Here is a 22,815-nt window from a genome sequence, read left to right on the forward strand (position 1 = left end):
AGTCTTGGATGATTTCAAAGTACAAGTTGATGCATCACCTTTACCAGCTGTTGGCAAGTTACTCCTAAATACTATGGCGGCATGCGGATGGTTACAGATTATCAACGGTCCCACACACTGGATTAAATGTTCCTCAATCCATCATGTTTTTCGCTGAATTTAACTAATTTATCTGTCACAATAGTTCTCTGATCTGATCATTATTTAATCAAAATCTAGTTCCCTGTATGTACCCGGATCAGTCCAGAACATGGGTTGAGCCTCCTGTCCAGCAGATGGAGACAGACCAAAACTGAAAGGGTATCCTATATCAGGACAGAGCCTACCCTGCAGCCCTTCAGTATTTGTCTGTCTCCAGCAGATGCCAGACAGCTCACCCTGCGGTTCTCTGTTAGCTTGCCCTTTCCCTTCGGGGTTCCTTCTTTGATTCTTTTCTCTGGGGGAAAAGGACCTGCAACATGGCAGGAGCCCTCCCAAGTAATGGGGAGGGGGGGGGGGAAGACCTGCAATGCAGCAAAAGACCCTCTACACATCACCTGGTTATGCATGAGCTTATGCATATTTATCAGCTGGGAAGTAGAAGTCAGGGGGGCAAGGAAGAGGAAAGGCACAAACCCTGAATGCAAACCCTGGGAGAGAAGGCAAGGAATGGACCCCCCTGGGGAGAGAGGCCCTGAAACCAAAAGGAAGAGAAAGGCTGAAGCGGGGGACCCCCCGAAGAGAGCACAAACCCTGGGAGAAAACCCAGAGAGCGAGAGCCTGTGCCGAGGTATACCTGAAAGCAAAGGGGGGCTGGAAGCAGACCAGCCCTCCTGACTATTGAGAAGGGAGAAGACCCGGTATGGCCAGGTAATCAGAGAGAGGAGACCCCGGCTCAGGGGTGGAGAGTGACACGGAGTCATAGACGGTGAAGTGAGAACCAGCCCAGACAGCTGGCAAGCACTAGAGCCAGAAACAAGTCTCCTTCCTGGATAGCCTGCCCACTCTGCCAGTACCAAGCCCAGGAAGCAAGCCTCTCCCCTTCCCACATTCTCCAGCTCTCCAGCTGGAACTTGCTTCAGAGATGAACAGCGGTATTGCCTGAAGTTGGAATCAGGGGTAAGTAAGTTAGCCATAAGTAGTAACATATTAAGTAGGCTATGATTTATGGCATGTTTTACCACCCATGATACAGAACTTCCTTTAGGAAAAACGGGTATTTAGTGGCCAGGATGTTAAGAAATAGGAAGTATTATTATCTAAATGCTATGTCTTGCCAAATCTGATAAATAAAAGTCGATTTCTGAGAATACATGTTGTATTTTCCCTGACTTAGGATTGCACCCCTGCCATCGATCTATTTCCCTTCCATCCCCGTCATCAATTTAGTTAGCAGTACTGGAGCTGCATCTAAGTGAAGTATCTAGCTAATTGGTTAGGGGTATCAGTGCTGGAGCTGCATCTAAGTGAAGTATCTAGCTAATTGTTTAGGGGTAGTAACCGCTGTCATAGCAAGCTACTCCCACGCATGTTTATCCAGCCTGTGCAACTCAGTCCTTGTTGGTTATTGTCCGAATATAAATCATCTTTTCAACATTCCCCCTGCCGTTGAAGCAGAGAACTATGCTGGATATCATTGAAAGTGAAGTATCAGGCTTATTTGGTTTGGGGTAGTAACCGCCGTATCAAGCAAGCTACTCCCCTGCTTTTTTGTGGATGCAAATCCTTTTTTTTCACATTTCCTCTTGCCGTTGAAGCATAGAGCAATGTTGGAGTTGCATTGACCTCGATTGCTGTGCCTGTTCATCCAGGCCTTGTGTTCCTACAAGTGTTTGACCTCGATTGCTGGGCCGGTTCATCCAGGCCTTGTGTTCCTGAATTAGGATATTGAATATCCTAATTCAATAAACATATCGTGTGTATGTTTATTGAATTAGGATATTAATCTCCAGGTAGTAGCCGTCATTCCCGCAAGCCGCCCCCATGCCTTTTCACTTCATTCACATCCTCTAGACTTTATGGATCCACAGTGTTTATCCCACGCTTCTTTGAAATCATTCACAGTTTTGGTCTTCACCACTTCCTCCGGAAGGGCGTTCCAGGCATCCACCACTCTCTCCGTGAAGAAATACTTCCTGACATTGGTTCTGAATCTTCCTCCCTGGAGTTTTAAATCGTGACCCCTGGTTCTGCTGATTTTTTTGCAACAGAAAATATTTGTCCTTGTCTTTGGATCATTAAAACCTTTCAAATATCTGAAAGTCTGTATCATATCACCTCTGCTCCTCCTTTCTTCCAGGGTGTACATATTTAGATTCTTCAATCTCCCCTCATAAGTTATTTGATGAAGACCCTCCACCTTTTTGGTCGCCCTTCTCTGTACCGCCTCCATCCTGTCTCTGTCCCTAAGGAGATATGGTCTCCAGAACTGAACACAGTACTCCAGGTGAGGCCTCACCAAGAACCTGTACAAGGGGAAATTCACATGCCTTTTCTTACTCGCTATTCTTCTCTCTATGCAGCCCAGCATTCTTCTGGCTTTTGCTATCACCTTGTCACATTGTTTCGCTGACTTCAGATCATTAGACACTATCACCCCCAGGCCTCTCTCCTGCTCCTTGCACATCTGCCCTTCTCCCCACATCGAACACAGTTTTCAGATTTCCACACCCCATTTGCATGACTCTGCACTTCTTGGCATTGAATTTCAGCTGCCAAATCTTCGACCACTCTTCCAGTTTCCTTAAATCCCGTCTCATTCTCTCCACTCCTTCCAGCATGTCCACTCTGTTGCAGATCTTAGTGTCATCCGCAAAAAGACAAGCCTTACCTTCTATCCCATCCACAATGTCGCTCACAAAGATATTGAACAGGACCTGTCCCAACACCGATCCTTGCGGCACTCCGCTCAACACAGCTATCTCTTCAGAGTAAGTTCCATTCACCACTACTCATTGTCTTCAGTCCGTCAACCAGTTTGTAATCCAGGCCACCACCTTGGCACTCACTCCTAAGTTTCTCATTTTATTCACCAGACTCCTGTGTGGGGCCGTGTCGAAAGTTTTGCTGAAGTCCAAGTAGATGACATCGAGCGCTCTTCCTCGATCCAATTCCTTGGTTACCCAGTCAAAAAAGTCAATCAGATTTGTCTGACAGGATCTTCCCCTGGTGAATCCATGCTGCCTCTGGTTCAGCAATTCTCCTGACTGTAGATTATTCACTATTCTTTCTTTCAACAGCGATTCCATTAATTTTCCCACCACTGAGATGAGGCTAACTGGTCTATAGCTACCAGCCTCTTCTCTGTTCCCACTCTTGTGAAGCGGGATCACCACTACTCTTCTCCAATCACACGGCACCACTCCCATTTCTAGGGATCTACTGAACAGGTCACATAGCGGACCCGCCAGCACATCTCTGAGCTCCCTCAGTATCCTGGGATGAACCTCATCAGGCCCCATGACTTTGTCCACTTTCAGTTTCCCCAGCTCTTTACTGTAAATAGAGTTTCATCTACTCCATTTCCCTCCAATTTCTTGTTAACTAGCGATGGTCCTTCTCTGGGGTCCTCTTTAGTGAACACAGAACTGAAGTATTCGTTTAATATTTCTGCCATTTCTTTGTCTCTCTCCACACATTGATCCTTTTCACCTTTCAATTTCGATGGCAGGGGTGGAAGGGAAATAGATCGATGGCGGGGGTGGAAGGGAAATAGAACAAAAAAAGTCACTTACAAGGGACAAGAGTAACATAAGTATGGGGGGGGGGGGGGGGAGTGAAAGCTTGCTGGGCAGACTGGATGGACCGTTTGGTCTTCTTCTGCTGTCATTTCTATGTTTCTAGTAAGTAAGGTGGGAGGGCAGCTGTGTCTTGTAGAAGACAGATCTCTGTACCCCTAAACCTGCTTACATGCTCCATGTACCATCTCCCAGGCCTGTCCGGCTATCTGTGACTTATGAATGCTCCTTTTCTATTTTCGGCCCCACTTTGTGGAATTCCCTTCCTACATATATACACATCATGAAGGATACTTATTATGGCGTTCCCTAAGATTATTTGGAAGTTTCATCATGTATAGCCCTATGTTTATTATACTTAAGTATATTTCTATTGTACCACATGTTCCTGGTTTCTTCATGTTCATTATACCTAATGTTCATTGTATTCGCCCCACGGCGACAGTTCAGTCTCTATGTAAACCAGTGCGATGTGTATCCTATACAGGAACATCGGTATATAAAAATAAATAAATAAATAAATACTAAAGTATTTAAAAAGTTCTTAAAAACTCATCTAGTTAATGAAGATTTTCCTTCGTGATTTGAGTTGCTCCTACTTGATGTTTTCCAGCCTTTTTGCAATTCTTCTCCTATTACTCTGATGACCTGTCTCCCTATTATGGAAGTTTATTTCATTTGATTATATTTGTTTTGTATCTGTTTTTATGATACTTTTATGTACCATACCTTCCTTTTTTTTTGTTTACATATAGAAATTAATCAATACTTGCTTGATCCTGGAAACAATCAGAAGGAGAAAGAAATCACCACAGTGTGTAAAACAGAAAAAGCTAGGGAACCGCAGGTTCAACTGCCTGCCTCTGCTGGGAGACAGAGAAATACTGAAGGGATGCAGGGTAAGCACTGTCCTGATATAGGATACCTTTTCAGTTTTTCTCTGTCTTCCTCTGCTGGACAGGAGGCTCAACCCACTGTCTGGATTGATCCGGGTAAGTACAGGGAAATTTGTTTTGTATCTGTTTTTATGATACTTTTATGTACCATACCCCTAACCTTTATTTGGAGGGGCAGGTAATAAATACTTTAAAATAAATAAATAGATAACTTTTCAAGTTACCTGAACAAATTCTGAGATTTGAACATTTCCCTCTCCCCCTCCCCGGTAAATTTTGTCCAAGTAACTCATATTGGCACAAAATTTAGCTGGACAAAGAGCTGGTGACAGAGGCATTCTGGGAGCATGGTTAAATTTTAGCCAGCAAATGGTGATATTCAGCACTACCCAGCTAAAGTTATCCAAGTTAAGTCTGGTCAGAAAAATACCTGTGCTAAAGCTATCCATATAACTTTATCTGGGTAATTTTAACCAGGTATGTTCCACGGATTATCAAATAAACTCACTGGCCTGCTGAATATCGACCTATATTTTATCATGCAGATGTGGTAAAATAAAATTCCAGGTGCTTTCTTCATACTCCAGGGGAGAGTGAAGGAAAGGATTCCAGTCAGTCGAGTAATTTGCAAAAATTCTGCCCCCTCATCCCCATTTTTTCAGTAGTTAGCCATGGCAGTTGGAGTTAATTCTTTGGGAAACTGAACCCCCCCCCCCTTTTTTTTTTTATTAAAGGATCCAGTTTAAATATGGCGACCAGTCTGTCACCATGCTCCCCTCCTCCTCCTTCATAGGCAATATGACCCCCATATTAGCTAAATAGCAAAGGAGAAAGGCCCAGGATAGGATGGAACCCGAGCAGGAAAAAAATTCCATTTACATAAAAAATGTGCAAAATATAAAATATGGACAGAATACAAGAAACTTTTTTCCCTTTAGGTGGTGGGGGTGTCATAGTGGTATATTTTTAAGTGTTGCCGCTTTAATAAGGAGACCTAATGACCGCACACGAAAGCACGTTGGGAACTCTAGTTCTTTGGAAAAGAAGGAACTACAAATCTCTGCATGGAATGAGAAAATAACAGGCCCGACTTAGCCCACTGTTCCAAATACTATTAAAGAAGCGCCACGTCTTGACATATAAAACTATTCCTGGATGCACATTTCTTTTAATCTCTGTCTACTAAATTACTGTCTTAAGAAAACCCAAGAGAAATGTCTTAGAGAGAGGCATCATGAAAAAAGAAAGCTGGACGAATCCCCCCTTCCTAATTTTGCCTCCTTGACCCCCAAAAGCAGATAGCAAGAGAGCGCCACTAGTCTGCGGACCCTTTCCACACCTCTAACTCCCAGGATCCAAAGCGGCGAGCGTAATTTCCGGTTTTGACGTCACACCAAACGCGGAAGTCGATCAGAGCGATTTATGGGGATTCGGGGAGAAAAGAAGCCGTGGGCGAATGGTTATTGAAACCTGGAGTACAGGAGGGGGCTGGAGTGGCAGTGGAAGTGCCGGATAGGAGAATTCTGAGGGTTAGAGTAAGATCCAGTTTCGAGGCAGGATTGCAAAAAGAAGGGAAAAAGGCGGGAGGGGACGGAGAGAGACAAAGTCCAAAATAAGCGTAAAATATTAGGTAAACCCCTCCTCTCAAAAGAAGAATAAAAAACAACTAAAGAATTGCAGAGCAGTCCTAATGCATGCTTTTTTTCTCTGTTTCATGGGAAATCTTGTTTTCAATTTTGGGCTGTATCCATAAGTTTTCTAGGAAAGCGATATTACGGTTTCTAGTGTTTCTATATCTCTACCTATCCTGCAAATGTGGTTGCTCTAGGTTGAGTGGTTTAAGAGATTATGTGTATGCAGACAAAGCAGTAAAATAAGCAATTTTTTTAATAGGAAAAAAGTGCTAAAAATCTATACAAATTAACCTCCCATAGCTCCTAAGAATTTTGGCTGGTATCTAAGTTTTCTAAACGTTTTTTCCACCCCAGCTCCCCTGCAGTAATTTAAGATAATGATTCCTTGTCTTAAACTCTGAGGAAATGGTGAAGGACTGATATCAAACCATCACTTTTATGTGTTTTGAAATCTGCTGATAAGTCACCCCTCTGTCTTCTCTTGCCCAGATTAAATATCACCCACTTCATAGGTAGATGCCAATGCCCATCCGGCCACCGAGCAAAGAGGCCGAGGAGATGGAAGGGGAAGTGGAGTCGGGTGCAGAGCTAAATGAGGAGGGAGAGGAGAGCGAGGAGGAACAGAGCGGCAGCCAGTCAGAAACTGAAGAGGAGAGTTCAGGTAGGAGTCCTCCCTGCATTTCTGCCCCCAGGAGATGAGGTGTATACAGAGCTCTAAGCCCTTGTTCTGTTGTGTAGAAAGAAACCTCATCACCCAAACTGATTGGACTATTATATGAGTATTTAATGTGCTATGATCACCGCCCTGCTGCCTGGTCTCAGCAGAAAACAAACCTCATGTTTCCAAGAATGAGGTACACCAATATTTATGTAGGGAGGGCTATTCGGCAATTAGAAGGAAAGTGACTTGCATGGACCCTTTGTTCTTCTCTCATTCTAGCTGTGTAATGTAAAATCATCCCCTTGACAGATGACACTCTTGTACAGTAAAAGAGAGTAGATTGTATTTATTAGTATAAAGTGCTTTTGGTATATTTTTAAATTAAAAGGTCTGAATGTCATTCCACTATCCGTTCCCCCTGCCCCCCATAGTGACTTTGTTTTGGGAGGAGGGGGAGCAGCCTTGGCCTGTCAACCGATTTGATTGAAAGATAAGTGTTCAGACACTGAAATCCTACACCTTCTGCACCCTAGCCCCTGCTCTTCTCTTTTTAATTAGCTATGTTCCTTGTAGGGAAACTAGCCTTATAATATCACGTCTCTCTGACCCACCCTAATAGCTTGTTAGAATTTAGTTAGTGTGTGGGCCCTGGGCCGAGGTGAGAGATGGTATCGCCCACAGGGAGGAGCTCTGTGAGCCTCACCTTCGGGAGGCGAGGTCTCAGTGATGTCAGACACAGTATCAGTCTAGAGTCTTTGTTAAAGAGAGAGTGACACAGGCTGCGGAGCGGGGGGTGTCAGAGAGGAGGTCTTACAGACCCATGGACACAGGGTCCGTAGATGAGAGAATTCCCCGAGTGGATACCTCCTTAGAGTAGATGATGATCCGCAGAGCGAGGTACACAGATGATATCTACAGAAGAGATGGTAGTGGCCTGCGGAACGGGGTACACCGAAGAAGGTCCTCAGCTGAGTCGGCAGTGGTCCGCAGAGCGGGGTACGCCAATGAGGTCCTTAGTGGAGGTGGTAACGGTCCACGAAGCGGGGTACACCGGAGAGGGTCCTCAGTAGTGATGGTAGTGGTCAGCAGAGCAGGGCACGCTGAGGAGGTCCTTGCTAGAGACGGTAATGGCTCGCGGAGCGGGGTACTCACGATGCAGGTCCTCAGTAGAGAAGATAGTGATTCGCAGAGCAGGAAGCACCAGTGAGGTCCTCAGTAGCGTTGGTAGTGGTCCACAAAGCGGTGTACACCAGAGGAATCCTCGGTAGAACAGGAAGTAGGCCACGGAGCGGGGTACTCACAGAAAGCGTAGCGAAGGTTCCAGGGAAGCCCCGGGGAACGGGGCAGACAGAAGTCCCGAGCGGATAGCCAAGATGAGGAGAGGGGCCCCGAGGAGCGGGTACCCTAGACATCTATGCCTGGAAGCAGGAACTGGAATGCAGGTCCTCTGAGAGTGAGGTGGATTTACAAGAAGAGTTCTCTTTGCCAAGTTGTCGGTAGGCAGGGCCAGCTGGCTTAAATGTCCAGGAGGGATGACGTCATCCGGAGGGGATGCCCCAAGGTTCCTGCTACAGTGGCTTTAAGACTGGCCCGTGCATGCGCACCTAAGGACTTCTGATGACAAGATGGCAGTCGGTGGCATCCCTTCCGGCCTGGGAGTGGTAGACAGGCTGTTGGCAACTGGCGGAGGCTACCAGTCTACCCACGGAGTCAGGGAAGCAAAGAAAGAGATGAGCAAGAGTGGTCACAGCCATCTGCGACCGACGGGCGTAACAGTACCCCCCTTCTTAGGGCCCCTCCCCAGGGGTTTTGGCTTCCTTGGATGTGAAGAAGTTTTTGATCAACTCCTTGTCAAGAATGTTTACAGCAGGCTCCCAGCTATTTTCTTCGGGGCCAAATCCTTCCCACGAGATCAGATGTTCCCAACGCTTCCCGCGCTTCCTTACATCCAAGATGTCCTCAACCTGATGGGTGATATCTTCTTTTGAAGCTAGTGGTTGAGGTTCTGGAGCTTTCTTGGAAAATTCTGATAGGATGAGCGGTTTTAACAGTGAGATGTGGAAGGCATTATGAATTTTGAGTGAAGTGGGTAGCCAAAGGCTGTAAGTGACCGGGCCCAGCCGGCGGAGTAAGGGAAAGGGCCCGATGTATCTGGGAGCAAAGCGAGCTGAAGGTAACTTTAAACAAATAAAGCGGGTGCTGAGCCACACCTTGTCTCCGGGGTTGAACCGGGCTGCTGCACTATGCATCATAGAACATCTTTGATTTCAAGGCAGTTTATTGCAGAAGCTGTCTGCTGTATTCCCAGAGTTGATGCAGTTCTTGAGCAGAGGCTTCCGCTGCTGGAGAAGGTACAGACAAAGGTATCTGAAGAGGTGGCAGAGGCTGGCGTCCATACACTACTTGAAAGGATGATGACCCTATAGAAGCAGACTGATGAGAGTTCAAGGCAAACTCGGCCCACGGCAAGAAGTTCGAACCAGTCGTTCTGCCGAGAGTTTACATAGGCCCGAAGAAACTACTTCAGGGTGCAATTAGTCCTTTCCGTCTGTCCATTGGCCTGAGGGTGATAGGCCGACGTGAGGTCCAGGGCGATGTCAAATTTTTTACAAAGCGACCTCCAGAATTTAGCCGTGAACTGGACACTCCTATCTGAGAGAATGTGTCTCGGGAGTCCATGAAGATGGAAGATATGGCGAATGAATAGTTTGGCTAGCTCCGGGGCAGAAGGAAGGCCGGGTAGCGCTACAAAATGAGCCCTCATCAAAAAGCGGTCCACGGTGACCCAAATAGTGTTATTGCCACTGGAAGGGGGTAGGTCCACAATAAAATCTGTGGAGATGTATGTCAACGGTTCACTAGGTGCTGGAAGTGGTTGTAGGAGACCCCAGGGACGACCTGCCGGTAGCTTTTGAGGGGCGCAAGTGGGACTTGATTCCATATCTGCTTGAGTGTCCTTCTTCATGTTTGGCCACCAGTAGAACCTCTGGAGTGTCGCGAGCGTTCTGGTTTGTCTGGGATGACCAGCGAGTAAGGAATCATGCGCTCAATGGAGGATCTTCCTATGAAGAGGTCGGGGAACCACATCTTCCCGGAGGGCACTGTATGTCTGGCAGCGAGAAGTACTTTAGTCGGGTCGATGATGTGCCGGGGAATATCTGGGACATCATCAATGGTGAACGAGCGAGAGAGGGCATCTGCTCGGACGTTCTTATCAGCAGGTTGATATCGAAGTACAAAATTAAATCGAGTAAAAAAAAAAGAGACCAGCAGGCCTGTCTGTGGTTAAGGAGTTGAACGTGGTGCAGATACTCGAGGTTTTTGTGATCAGTGTAGACTGTTATTTGGTGTTGTGGTGCCCCTGGCTCAAGGGGGCACCACTCTTCAAAAGCTAATTTGATCGCCAGCAATTCTTTGTCCCCGATTCCGTAATTCCGTTCAGCCAGAGAGAAGCGACGGGAGAAGAATGAGCACGGATGCAGGGTGTGATTGGTAGAATGTGGCTGAGTACTGCACCAACACAGACGTCAGAGGTGTCTATTTTGACGATGAAGGGTCGTCGTGGGTCAGGATGTCGCAGGCATGGCTCCTGGAGGAATGCCTCCTTAAGTTCCCGGAAGGCGGACACGGCCTGGGGTGACCACTGGGAAGGATTAGCTCCTCTTCGTGTCATAGCCGTAAGTTGGGCAGTTAGTGTCGAATAGTGATTGATGAACGACCTGTAGTAGTTGGTGAAGCCCAGAAATCTTCCGCGAGTCTTAAGGCCCATTAGTTGGGGCCACTCTCGGATGCTCTTAGCCTTCTGTGGATTCATCTGGAATCCCTGACTAGAGACGACATAGCCCAGAAAAGGGACGGACTCCTTGTGGAAAGAGCATTTTTCCAGCTTGGCATACAACTGGTTTTCCCTTAAGCGTTGCAGAATGTTGATGAAGTCCCGTTGACGGTTCTGGAGGTCTTGCGAAAATACCAGAAAGTCGTCCAAATAGACCAAGACACAACCGTAGAGCATGTCTCTGAAGATTTCGTTCATCAGAAACCCTTCTACTATCCCTCACCGATGCCCTCCTCGCTGGCCTTGACCACGGTCATAGCTTTCTCATTGCCTTCCTTGACATCTATGCAGCCTTTGATACGATTAGCCACAACCTCCTCATTTCCCGCTTGGCTGACATCGGTATCTCTGGCATAGCCCTACTCTGGTTCAAATCCTACCTGGCTAACAGACATTTCTCTGTTAAACTTGGCAACTCAGAATCCACACACTTCTCCCTCACCCAAGGAGTGCCCCAAGGCTCCTCCCTATTATCCACCCTTTTCAACATCTGCCTCCTGCCCCTCTGCCATCATCTATCTGACCTTGGCCTCAATTTCTACATCTATGCAGATGATGTACAAATCATCATCCCTATCCGTGAATCATTATCTACAACACTAATTTTCTGGGAGAAATGCCTTGTATCCATAAACTCACTACTCACCTCCCTACAACTTGCCCTCAATTCCTCAAAAACTGAGCTTCTTCTCATCCACAACCACCAAACCCTTAAGCTCTTTCCTCCCAACGACCCTACAGCCACCTCCCTCACTTCACAGCCTCCTGTACGAAACCTTGGGGTTCTAATTGATCCACATCTAAACCTAAAGAAAACACATTAACTCCATCCTAAAAGAAGGCTTTTACAAGCTCAATGTTATAAAAAAGCTCAAGCCACTCCTCCACACACACGATCTCAGAACCATCATCCAATCCACCCTATCATCCAAGCTGGATTACTGCAATTCCTTGTACCTTGGCCTTCCCTTCTCCACCATCAAACCCCTCCAAATACTACAGAATGCCACTGCAAGGATAATCATGAACTCACGCAAATCAGACCATATAACCCCCCATCCTCAAAGACCTCCACTGGCTCCCCATCCCATCATGCATCCTATTCAAAACTCTCACTATCATACACAAATCCATTCACATAAATAATTCCTCTTGACTCTGCGAACCGCTCCGATCCACACAATCCACCCACCCCACTAGGCACCCTACAAGTCCCACCCCTCAAGAAGGCCCGTCTCACAGCAACAAGGGACTGTGCTCTCTCAATTGCTGGCCCAACTCACTGGAATGCCCTACCCACAAATCTCCGTCTGGCGCCTTGCCATACTAAATCCAGGAAAATGCTAAAGACTTGGCTCTTCCACCAGGCATTTCCAGACTAACTCCACATACCTCTCTCACCCTCTTCTCCTGCTTCTCTGTTATCTTTGATTCGCTCCAAGTAATTTGCATCATGTAAATATGTTACCTCTCGAGTTATTGTTACTTCTCTAGTTCAATTTTCAGGCTCCCCCTAGAGCCTCCTGCCCTCGAGTTTCTACTGTTGTCCCTCTCCCACCACTGTTCATTGTATTTTCCACCTACTGTTGAGATGTTACCTGATATGATGTGCATTCTAATGTCGGTATAGAAAAGCTGTTAAAATAAATAAATAAATACATCATATTCTGGAACACCGCTGGAGCGTTGCAAAGGCCAAATGGCATGACCAGATATTCAAAATGGCCGTTGCGGGTATTAAATGTGGTTTTCCATTCATCGCCCTGGCAAATCCTGATCAAGTTGTTTGTCTCTCTGAGGTCCAATTTGGTAAATATCTTGGCCCCCTGGAGTCTGTCAAACAGTTCGGAGATTAATGGCAGGGGGTAGCGATCCTTCAATGTAATCTCATTTAAGCCGCGGTAGTCTATGCACGGCCGAAGGGAGCCATCCTTTTTCCCCTCAAGAAAGAATCCTGCTCCAGTGGGAGATTTGGAAGGCCAAATGAAGCCTTTAGCTACATTTTCTTGTCTATATTCAGACATGGCTTTCGTCTCGGTCAGGGAAAAAGGGTAGACTCTTCCTCGGGGAGGCTCCATGTTGGGCAACAAATTAATAGCGCAATCAAAGGAGCGATGCGGAGGTAAGACGTCTGCAGTTTTCTTCGAGAAGACATCCTGGAAAGAGGAGTACTGGGATGGAAGGCAGTGTGGCTAGGCAAGGCGTCGGGGACACAGTCTCCAAACATTTTTTATGGCAGTAATTACCCCAATGGGACAATTGGAGAGTACTCCAATCAAATTGTGGAGTGTGTATTATCAGCCATAGTAATCCTAAAACCACAGGATGTATAGCTTTGTCCAAAATCAAAAAGGAAATAGCCTCTGTATGCAGCGATCCTGTGCGAAGTCGAATGGGGATCATGAAGAAGGTGCCATGGATAGAAGAGAGCAACAATGGCGTCGGCATATGGACAGTGGGAATCTGTAGATGTTCTATGAGTTGCCGGAAAATAAAGTTTCCACCGGCTCCAGAGTCCACGAGTGCCAGGGTGTGAAATTCCTGGGCTTCCACTTTGATAGTGACAGGCAGAGCTAATGGAGGAGAGGGTGCGGTCAGGCCTAGGAGGAGTCCTCCGGCGGATCCTAGGCCTGGGAGTTTCCCGGACAGAGTAGGCAGGAGGGTACCGCATGACCCGATTGGCCGCAATACATGCAGAGGCCTGCCTTCTGGCGACAATGTTTCTCAGTAGAGGATAAGTGACCATGACCCATTTGCATCGGTTCCTCATCCTTGGTGCTTGGTGTAATAACGATTCGGTGGAGTGAAGAAAGGAGAGAAAGCCTCTAAGGCTATGATTTCTAGATGGTTAAAGGAGGCCATTTGCTCAGCCAAAGGTCGCGAAATTCCATTGGGCCTCAAAGCGATTCAGTTAGGGTGCAGGCAGCCTCTTGGATGGAATGTCAGTTGGTGTTTCCCCAAGAGATTTATAGGGCCGCTTTGTGGTCCTCGCTTCATATTTTCACCAGACATTATCAGCTGGATGTTCGCATGCAGGAAGAGGTGAGCTTCGGTGAAAGTGTATTGAGAGCAGGTCTTTTGGGTTCCTGCCTGGTGTAGAGGTGCTTGGGTACATTCCAGTTGTCTGGACTGATCTGGGTATGAACAGGAAAGGAAAAGTTGGTTCTTACCTGCTAATTTTCGTTCCTGTAATGCCACAGATCAGTCCAGGGACCCTCCCCGTGTACTGCTGAAAGACTGATTTTCCTGGTAGATTTGAGCATACTATGTCAGAAAAATTTCTCACACTGTTCTGAGGTTGGGCATTTTGCTTTGTCTGAGTGTTGCCCTTTTTTGGGCTCTGCGAGCCTCCAGTTCAGGGTTGGTTTTTTTGCTGCAACCCAGTTTTTTTTATCCAGTTTGCCCTGGAAAGTGGATTGGTGTCTACTCTCTGGCTTGGGTACAGGTCAATACTGAGGAACTGCAAGTGGCACTCTGTTATGTAGCAGTGCCTCAAAGTTTTGTACTCTGCCTGCATCTGCTGATAGGGATGCAAAACCCACTTGTCCACTTGTCTGGACTGATCTGTGGTATTACAGGAATAAAAATTAGCAGGTAAGAACTAATTTTCCTATAAAGACCAGTCTTCTCAGTTGAGATTCATTCTCTTTTTATAGGTTTGCATATGAAGTCTAAAATACATCCCAATAATAATTCCCCTCTTTGGTCTTTATTATTTTACTGTTGTTTTTATGTATTTGTTGACTGATTCGTTTTAATTTTTTGCTGTTTTATTTTATATTGTTGCACTGTGCTTTGTGCACTTTTGTGGAATTGGCAGATTATAAAAATTATTAAATAAATAAAATGAGTGAGTGTGAAGCTGTAGCATGAAACTCAGCACCATGAAATGTTCACAAATCTCGTTTGTGTTTCCATCAGAGATGGATGAGCAAGACTGTGAGCAGCGGCGGATTGAGTGTCTGGATGAGATGTCTGACTTGGAGAAGCAGTTCTTGGAGCTTAAGGAAAAGTGAGACCTGGGGGGTGTTACCTTCCATTGCTTCTCCTGCCCTGGCTTACCTTAAAAAATAACACAAATTTGTTGAAATGCCCACTCGTGGCCCAGGCGTTTAGTGAACGCACTATGTAATGTGAATAAGATTAGAACGCTAATATTTGCTTGGTCTGAAAAGCTTGGTGCCTCCCCTTGTGGCCATGTTGCAGGAGCTCTGTCATTCCCCCAGTTGCAATTGCATCGTGTAACCAGAAGAGAGGGCCCTCCCTTTGACTTACAACTCTGCTTTTCCTCCCTCAGGCTGTTTAAGGAGAGGCTGAGCCAGGTGAAAGCCAAGCTGGAAGAAGTGGCTACAGGGAAAGCATCTGAGTACATTGACCCCTTGGCAATCCTTCAAAACAACATGAAGATCCGCATTGAGGTGGCAGGTGAAGTGTAGGGGTGGGAGGGCATTAATATGCCTGCAGTGGGAGCAGGATTTCAGGAGTTTTGTTCTCCAGCTGCTTTGTCTACTTTCCTGGCTGCCCTTCTGCCTCTTTTATATAGCTTCTGTCTCTTCCCTGTTGTCATTTCCCCCATTTGGCTCCCCTCAAGATCTGGCTCTCTCCACCTGTTCTCTGCCCTTCTGGTCCTCCTGTACTGTATCCCTTTTCTTAGCTCCCCTCTGGCGTTTACTTTCTCCTGTATTACCTTTCCTCTGTTGTCATATGTTTTTGCTAACATTATATTCCTTGCACATATTATGAGTAATATGTTCATAGGATGGAACCCATGGATGCCATGCATGCTTTTCATAAGAAACATAAGAAATGCCATCTTGGGTCAGACCAAAGGTCCATCAAGCCCAGCATCCTGACTTCAACAGTGGCCAATCCAGGTCATAAGTACCCAGCAGGATCTCAAAGAATAGATCCAATCCTTGACCAGAGATAAGCAGTTACTTAGTTTCCAAGTCTACATGGCTAATAATGGTTTATGGACTTTTCCTCCAAAATCTTTTTTTTTGTATATGTTTAAATATCTTTATTGCAATAACAATATGAGATGATAATTAGAAAACAGACTGCAGGAGCCTCAGACTTGACTTACATGAAAATAAAGTATCAGGCAGGACAAAATTAATAGTAATTAGTAAATTATATCAACGAAAGCCTTTTTCTTTTCCAGATTTTCTCACCCCCATCCCAACAAAATCCCCTAACTCAGCAATCACAGATAACAACTGAGTCTGGACATCTCTTTTCTGATACGTCCAGATTCCCTTACTAGTATAATATCCCAATATAGGGCCCCTCCCCCACCTTCCTCTTATCCCACCCCTTAAATACTAATTTCTAATATACAAAACCACACATGTGGCACTGCAGAATGTCGTATAAAGTATTCAAGATCAAGCTTCTAGTTCTACCAGAAAGACTTTAAAAATATGAATCCCAAGTATCCAAAACTGTTTTCTTCTAGGTAAAGGAAGTATGTGCGATGTCCGATTCCATAGACATATCATGCAAGGCATTTCACCATTGCCAAAAGTAGGGTGGACTAGCTTCACACCATACCAACAAAATAGATCGCTTCCTTGAACCATAGCTTTCTTAACAAAAAATCAATCTCCTTCTTTCAGTACATTTTTGGGAAGGTCCTGTCCAAATAAAACCAGTTCCAGAGCCAAGGGAACAATACACCCCAAAAGATTTCTCATATAAGTCAGGACCCTCTTCCAAAATTTCAAAATTAAGGGACAGGACCAAAAAGCATGACTAAGTGAGCCCTATTCTTGCAGACATTTTACACAGTTCTCAGAACAGGTAATATGCACCCTAAAGGAGATATAAGCTCTATGAGGAAAGGTATATTGCATCTCCCTTAAATAAATATTTGAGGAAACATTGTTCAAGCTTTTAAAACATGTTAATATAGTGTTTTGAAAGATAGCAAAACCGTTTTCTATATTCCATCTATGCCAAAGACTGTTTGATCTAGCTTTTGCAACTCCTTATATATTCTGGAAAGAGACAGTCTTGTGTGTACTGTATTCATATCCAAGTCAACCTTTCTTAGCGAAAGTACATAGTGCTTTAATTGCACATAGGAATAAAAATCAGAGTCCCTCAAATCAAATTGGTTCTTCAACACTGAATAAGGCAGCTAAGACCCATCATCTGCCAAAACATATTGAAGCAGTATAATACCTTGATCCCTCCAGATAAGAAAACACTTGGACTGAGAACAGGGGAAAAATCTAAATTCCCCTGGAATGGCAGAAATGGGGACCAATTACTGACCACCTTCAGCAAGGCAGTTAGTTTTCTCTGTGCCCAGCGTAGAGGCGCAATCATTGTATTACTAGCACAGCCTTTCTGATGTCGCATGTAGAACGTATTGTAAATCCAAAGTAGGCACCACAGCTTTTTCACTGTCAATATCTGCATAAATGGAATCCTCAAATAACCAATCCCTGATCACCTTTAGCAAGCTCGCTAAATTATAAATTTCCATATCTGGAAGGCCCAGCACACTCTGAGACCAGTTTCTTTTCTTTTCATTTTCTGAAGTACTCTACATTTCTTACCAGCCCACAGAAATCTTGGAATCAGTTTATCTAAAGTTTTCATATCTCTTGACTGGATACGTGTTGGTAGAGTTTGTAATACATATAACAATTTGGGAAACAGAACCATTTTAAAAAGATTTATACGCCCTACCAGAGATAATGGTAATTTTTCCCATAGTCTCAACTTGTCCTTAGTGATAGCACGTAAGGGGGATATATTATACCTATCTAAACTCCCCAAATCCAAAGTTATTTTAATCCCCAAATAGCTAAAAGATCCTGGGGCCCACAAAAAAGAAAACTCTCCCCCCTTGTTCTTAATATCATCTGGATACGCTAAAGCTTCCAATTTGTCTGTGTTAAGTTTAAACCCTGAGAGTTTCCCAATGGCTTCAAAGAACTTCAGGGAGTTCACGGGGTCGCATGAGAACACCAGTAGGTCATCAGCAAAAGCAGCATATTTGAAAGTTGATGTCCCTAACGATAGGCTTCTAACCTGTAGGTTTTTTGAATTGATATTAACAAGGGTTTCAAGGCAACAGAAACAACAAGGGAGAGAGGAGGCAGCTCTGTCGTGCCCCTCTGTGTATCAGAAAAGCTGAAGGACATTCGCCAGTTGTTGTTACAGCAGCCATCGGTTCTGTATACGGTAACCTAATTCCTCGTGCCAACAGACCTTCCAGCCTCATATGAGTTCAAACAAATAATCCCACTCCACCTTATCAAACGCTTTTTCAGCATCAAAACTGATCACCATAACTGGAATCTTATTAACTTGACATAAGATAATGGCAGCCAGAAGGCTACACACATTCATTGTGGCATATCTAGCCCTAACAAAACCCACTTGCCTCAGACCAATAAAGTCAGGCAGAACCAATGCTAATAGATCTGCCAATATCTTAGCTAATAATTTATGATCAACATGTAACAGAGCTATGGGATGATATGAAGACACAGAAGTGAGATCTTTCCCAGTTTAGGAATTACTGTGATCATCGCCTTATTAGCATCATTAGAAAAGAAACCTCTGTCAATCAATGCTGCAACAGTCTTACCAAGGAGCGGAGAAAGTTGTTCTGCCAATATCTTATAAAACTCAGCATTGAACCTATCAGGCCCTGGGGCTTTTAACAACGTAGCCTTTTGAATACCCAACAACATTTGTTCAGGGCTAATAGATCTATTCAGTTTCTGTAAATGTTTCTCCTCAAAGTGTCAGAGTCATAACTCTGCAAAACCTTCTTATGCTTAAGGCTATCAAAACCATCAGAAGTGTATAATCTGGTATAAAAAGCCTCAAAAAATTTTAAAATGTCTTGGTTGGAATTCAGAACTTTACCCTCCCGTGTTTTTGTAAGAGATATAAAATAAGATCCTGAAGCAGATCTTAATTGTGCCAACAGTTTGCCAGTTTTATTACTTTGTTGGTATAGTTTAAATTTGTAGTATAAAACACTCTTTTTTGCCCTTTGCTGTAAAAGGGTATTCAGTGCCACTTGCAGAGAAAGGTAAGCATCTTTGTTAACCACAGTATTTGCCACAGCTAAAATCTTTTTCTCTTTACACAGTTTAGATTCCAGATCTAATATCTTTTTATCCATAACCCTCCGTCTCCTTATAAGGAAAGAGATCATATCCCCTCTTAGTACTGCTTTTGCTGTGTACCATGTTAGAACTGGATCCCTGTCAAAACGTTCAGCATTATTCATTGCATAGTCTTTTCATCTTGTTTTCAAATATTCTTGGAAAGAGATAGCTATGGCCGCATATTAAGGAAACTTCCATTCCCTGTCCGTACCCAGATCAGTCCAGACTCCTGGGTTTTGCTTCCCCTACCTCAGATGGAGACAGAGAAAGTTTTACTGACGCTGCCACGTAACACGAGGTGCCACCTGCAGTCCCTCGGTATTTCTCTGTCTCCAGCAGATGGTGGAGGTGCAAAGCCTGCAGTCTGAGTTTAAAAAAAAAAAGAAGTTAGACTACAGGATTTAGGCGTGCTTTCTTCCCAGAGGCTTGTTAGGTCCTGGTGGGGCCATCCTCCCTGGTTTGTGAGGCAGACGAGCAGGGGGGTCAGGGTTCCTTTGTTGCTCACTCCTTCATCACCAGACAGGGCTGAAAACTGGGGATCCTGGTACCTTCGCCTTGAAGGACGGACTGAGCTTGCAGCCATTTTTCTTTGAGGGAAGTACTTGTTTTATTGCCTATTAAAGTTTTTGTTCTAAAAAAAAAAAAGAAAATTAAACAAGGGAGCGAATAGGGGTTGCTGTGGAATGGCACATCTTTACCCTGCTCTGCTGCTTAAGCAATCGGGCGGCTCTGTTGTTATTCCCCGTAGACAACGTGCAAGCAGATTTTCTGAGCCGGCAGCAGCTGCACCCCGGAGAGTGAGAGCTGACAGAGGAAGCGATGTGCATCATCAGACAGGTGGGGCATGCAGTAGGTGGATTAAATGGCAACCTTCCACCTTGCCAAGGCCCCCTGTTTCTTTAGCCGGTAAAGAGAAAGAGGAGCAGAGGGGTAGATGTCTTAGTTCTGCCTTAGCCAACGAACATCCTTCTGTATGTATTTCCGCCTTGGCTGTTAGTGGGCAAGATCTTGCGACACATAGAGGTCCTTCCAGACAACGTGATTCTTGTTGTCAACCTAGCAGTGAACGGTCTGTTCCCTGTACGTACCAGGATCAGTCCAGGACACCTGGGTTGTGACTCCGCACCAGTAGATGGAGACAGACTAAAACTTGTGGGCGGAGCATATATGCCCCTGTGCCAGTCACAGCCCCTCAGTCTTACTCTGTCTCCAGTAGGTGGTGCAGGTCAGGTCACAGCTCCTTCCTGCCCTGGTTCTGGTACTCCGTCAGGGTCGGTTCTTTTCTTTTTCTTGGTTTTAGGCCAGTTTAGTGTTTTTCATTTGGGATTTTGATTTTGCTAAATTGTTCCTGAGGTCCCGTCCGCCCTGTCTCCCAGGGGGGTTGTGAGGTCCTGAGGGGACTACCCCCCCCTGGTTGAGGCCGCTGCTAGGGTCGAGGACCCGGCTTTCCCAGTAGCAGCGTCAGGGGTGACACCGGGGAGCCCGGTTCACTTACCCCTGCTGGACTAGGGCTCCAGGACCGTGGACAGCGACAAGCGTTGTTTTGTAAAAAAAAAAAAAAAAAAAAAAAATGTTTTACTTTTGTTTTCGGTCTCTCTGGCTTCAGCTCTCTGCTGCTTTGCGTCGCCGCTCCGTGGGGTCTCCGGGGGGGGCGCCGCTGGCAGGGGGGAGGCCGGGGGGGGGCCGCTTTCGCTAAATTAAAATTTTTTCTCCCGGTGCGCTCTCCGCCGCGGCTCGCCGGCAGGCCTCGTGGCTCGGCCTGTAGGGCCTGCGGCTCAGCGCGCGCGCGCGGCTTCCCCGCGGTGGTCTGTGTGCGGCCTGTTTCCCGGGCGGAGAGGGGTCATCCGGGGCGCCTCGGGGGTGCTCGATCCCGCAGCGCACGATCGCCGCCGCGCAGGGGGGGGCTCGGCAGAGCGGCCCCAAGACTTTTTCCCGCTGAGCGCGGGAGTGGCGGCCATTTTGGCCTCGGACCGTGAAATGGCGCGGGAAACAGCGGGAGCCTCGGGCCTGCCTCCCGCGCTTTTCTCCTCAGCGGGTTGATACAGGGGGGTCCCCTCGGGGGTCCCTTGGTCCCCGGGGGTTTTCAGAGGATGATTCTTCAGCCTCGGGTTCCCTTTCGGAGGATTTTGCGCTGTTGTTGCGCAAAGTCCTAAAGTGTAAGCGCAGTAAGCGCGGCCGGGGGGGACCCGCAAGGCCCCCCCCAGGGAAGACGTCATGCAATCCTAAGGGCGCTGCGGAGGGGTCCCGGGGCCCTTCCCGAAGTACGCGGCTTCCTCGTGGCGTCCCACAGGAAGCCGATTCCGATTCCCCCCTGCGGTGGACTCTGATTCCCCGGAGAAGCCCCTGAAAGGGGCCGACGGAGATGGGACGGACGAATCCGCTCAGCCAGGCGCCGGATAGGGATCCCAAGCAGTGGAAAATGATGATCCCAAGGTGGTCCGGCTCTTCCGCAGGGAGGACTTGCCACCCTTAATTCCGGCCATTCTCCAGGAGCGGGGAATAGAAGCTCCTCCGGTGGTAGCCCGTCAGGAGGCAAACATGGATCCGGTCCTGTTAGGTCTCTCGGCTCCGGCAGTGGTTTTCCCGTTTCTTTCTCCTCGACGAATATTCTGTTCCGGGAATGGCACACCCCGGAGTTAGGTTTGAAGGTCAGTAAGGCCATGGACAAGCTTTACCCGCTTCCGGATGATGCGCTGGACCTTCTCATATTCCCCAAGGTGGACTTAGCGGTCTCCGCGGTAACAAAGAGATCTACCAGTTCCGGTCACGGACGCGGCAGCTCTCAAGGACCTTCAGGACAGGAAGCTGGAAGTGCAGCTCAAGAAGATTTCGAGGTTTCCGCGCTGGGAGTGCAGGCTGCCATCTGCACGAATTTCGCTATGCGGGCCAGTCTGCGCTGGGCCCAGGTTCTTCAAGCCAAGGCGGATTTCCGCAGACGAGGCAGCGCAGGCAGATCGTTGGGAAGCTGCAATAGCATATGGCGTGGATGCGCTGCACGATTTGCTGCTCACGTCGGTTAGGTCCATGGTAGCGGCTGTCTCGGCACGCCGACTTTTGTGGTTGCGCAACTGGGCGGCGGATGGTTCTTCCAAGGCTCATTTCGGGGTACTACCATTCAAGGCCATTTGCTGTTTGGCAAGGACTTGGACGAGTTAACGAGTTCCCTGGGGGGGAAAACAGGGCCTTCTAGCTTCCCGAGGATAGATCCGGGGCGAGGTCCTCGTTTTCGGCCAGTTCTCTTTCTCGGGGTCCCAGGAGGTCGCGTCCTCAAAGGGCGTCCGGGCGTTCGTATAGGTCTTCCTCCTCCCGTACTCCGCAGTGGCAGCAACAGTCCTTTCGAGGTAGGCGCTTCGGTAGACAAGGAGGTGCCTGGCAATCACGGCGCCCAAGTCTTCGCAATGAAAGGGGGTCGGCCCATCTCTCGCCGCAGCCTCGGCACGCCGGTTCCAACGGCGGGGTACGGTTGATGTCTTTCCGAGAGATGGGCCGGTGTATCGGCGGACCAGTGAGGCCTCACGGTCATAGGACGCGGCTACGCGTTGGATTTTGCTCACACCCCAGCGGACAAGTTCCTGGTCTCGCCTTGCAAGGCTCCCGAGAAGAAGGCGGCGGTGCGCGACACCACCCAACGCTTAGAAGGCTTGGGAGCTATTTCTCCAGTCCCGGTCAGCCAACACGGCAAGGGCCGTTACTCCATCTACTTCATCGTCCCAAGGAAGGACGGCGCGTCCAGACCCATTCTGGATCTCAAGGGGTGAACCGATGCCTTCGGATTCCTCACTTCACAATGGAGGCGATTCGTTCAGTCATCTCCTCGGTAAGGCCCGGCGAGTTTCTAGCCTCCCTGGATCTCACGGAGGCATATCTTCACATAGGCATTCATCCATCGGTCCAACGCTTCCTCAGGTTCTGCGTTCTAGGGCGGCATTACCAGT

At 46.9% G+C, this 22,815-nt stretch overlaps 1 protein-coding gene across 7 annotated transcripts in view; it reads left to right on the forward strand.

The window, feature by feature from the left end:
* The first annotated feature begins 5,966 nt into the window (after positions 1 to 5,966).
* The window catches only part of BRMS1 (BRMS1 transcriptional repressor and anoikis regulator), a 44,911-nt gene continuing 28,062 nt past the window's right edge, over positions 5,967 to 22,815 (forward strand). Inside the window, exons 1-4 of one of the 7 annotated variants that reach the window (XM_029611774.1) lie at positions 5,967 to 6,242; positions 6,759 to 6,907; positions 14,664 to 14,754; positions 15,040 to 15,167. In XM_029611774.1, the coding sequence (XP_029467634.1) occupies positions 6,763 to 6,907; positions 14,664 to 14,754; positions 15,040 to 15,167 (364 nt within the window). In that variant the 5' untranslated portion in view covers positions 5,967 to 6,242; positions 6,759 to 6,762. Of the gene's footprint in view, positions 6,243 to 6,735; positions 6,908 to 14,663; positions 14,755 to 15,039; positions 15,168 to 22,815 lie in introns of all 7 variants that reach the window. The other 6 variants (XM_029611775.1, XM_029611778.1, XM_029611777.1 and 3 more) reach the window with 6 other exon arrangements.

Source organism: Rhinatrema bivittatum, chromosome 8, assembly GCF_901001135.1.
Source record: "Rhinatrema bivittatum chromosome 8, aRhiBiv1.1, whole genome shotgun sequence".
NCBI classification, from domain to species: domain Eukaryota; kingdom Metazoa; phylum Chordata; class Amphibia; order Gymnophiona; family Rhinatrematidae; genus Rhinatrema; species Rhinatrema bivittatum.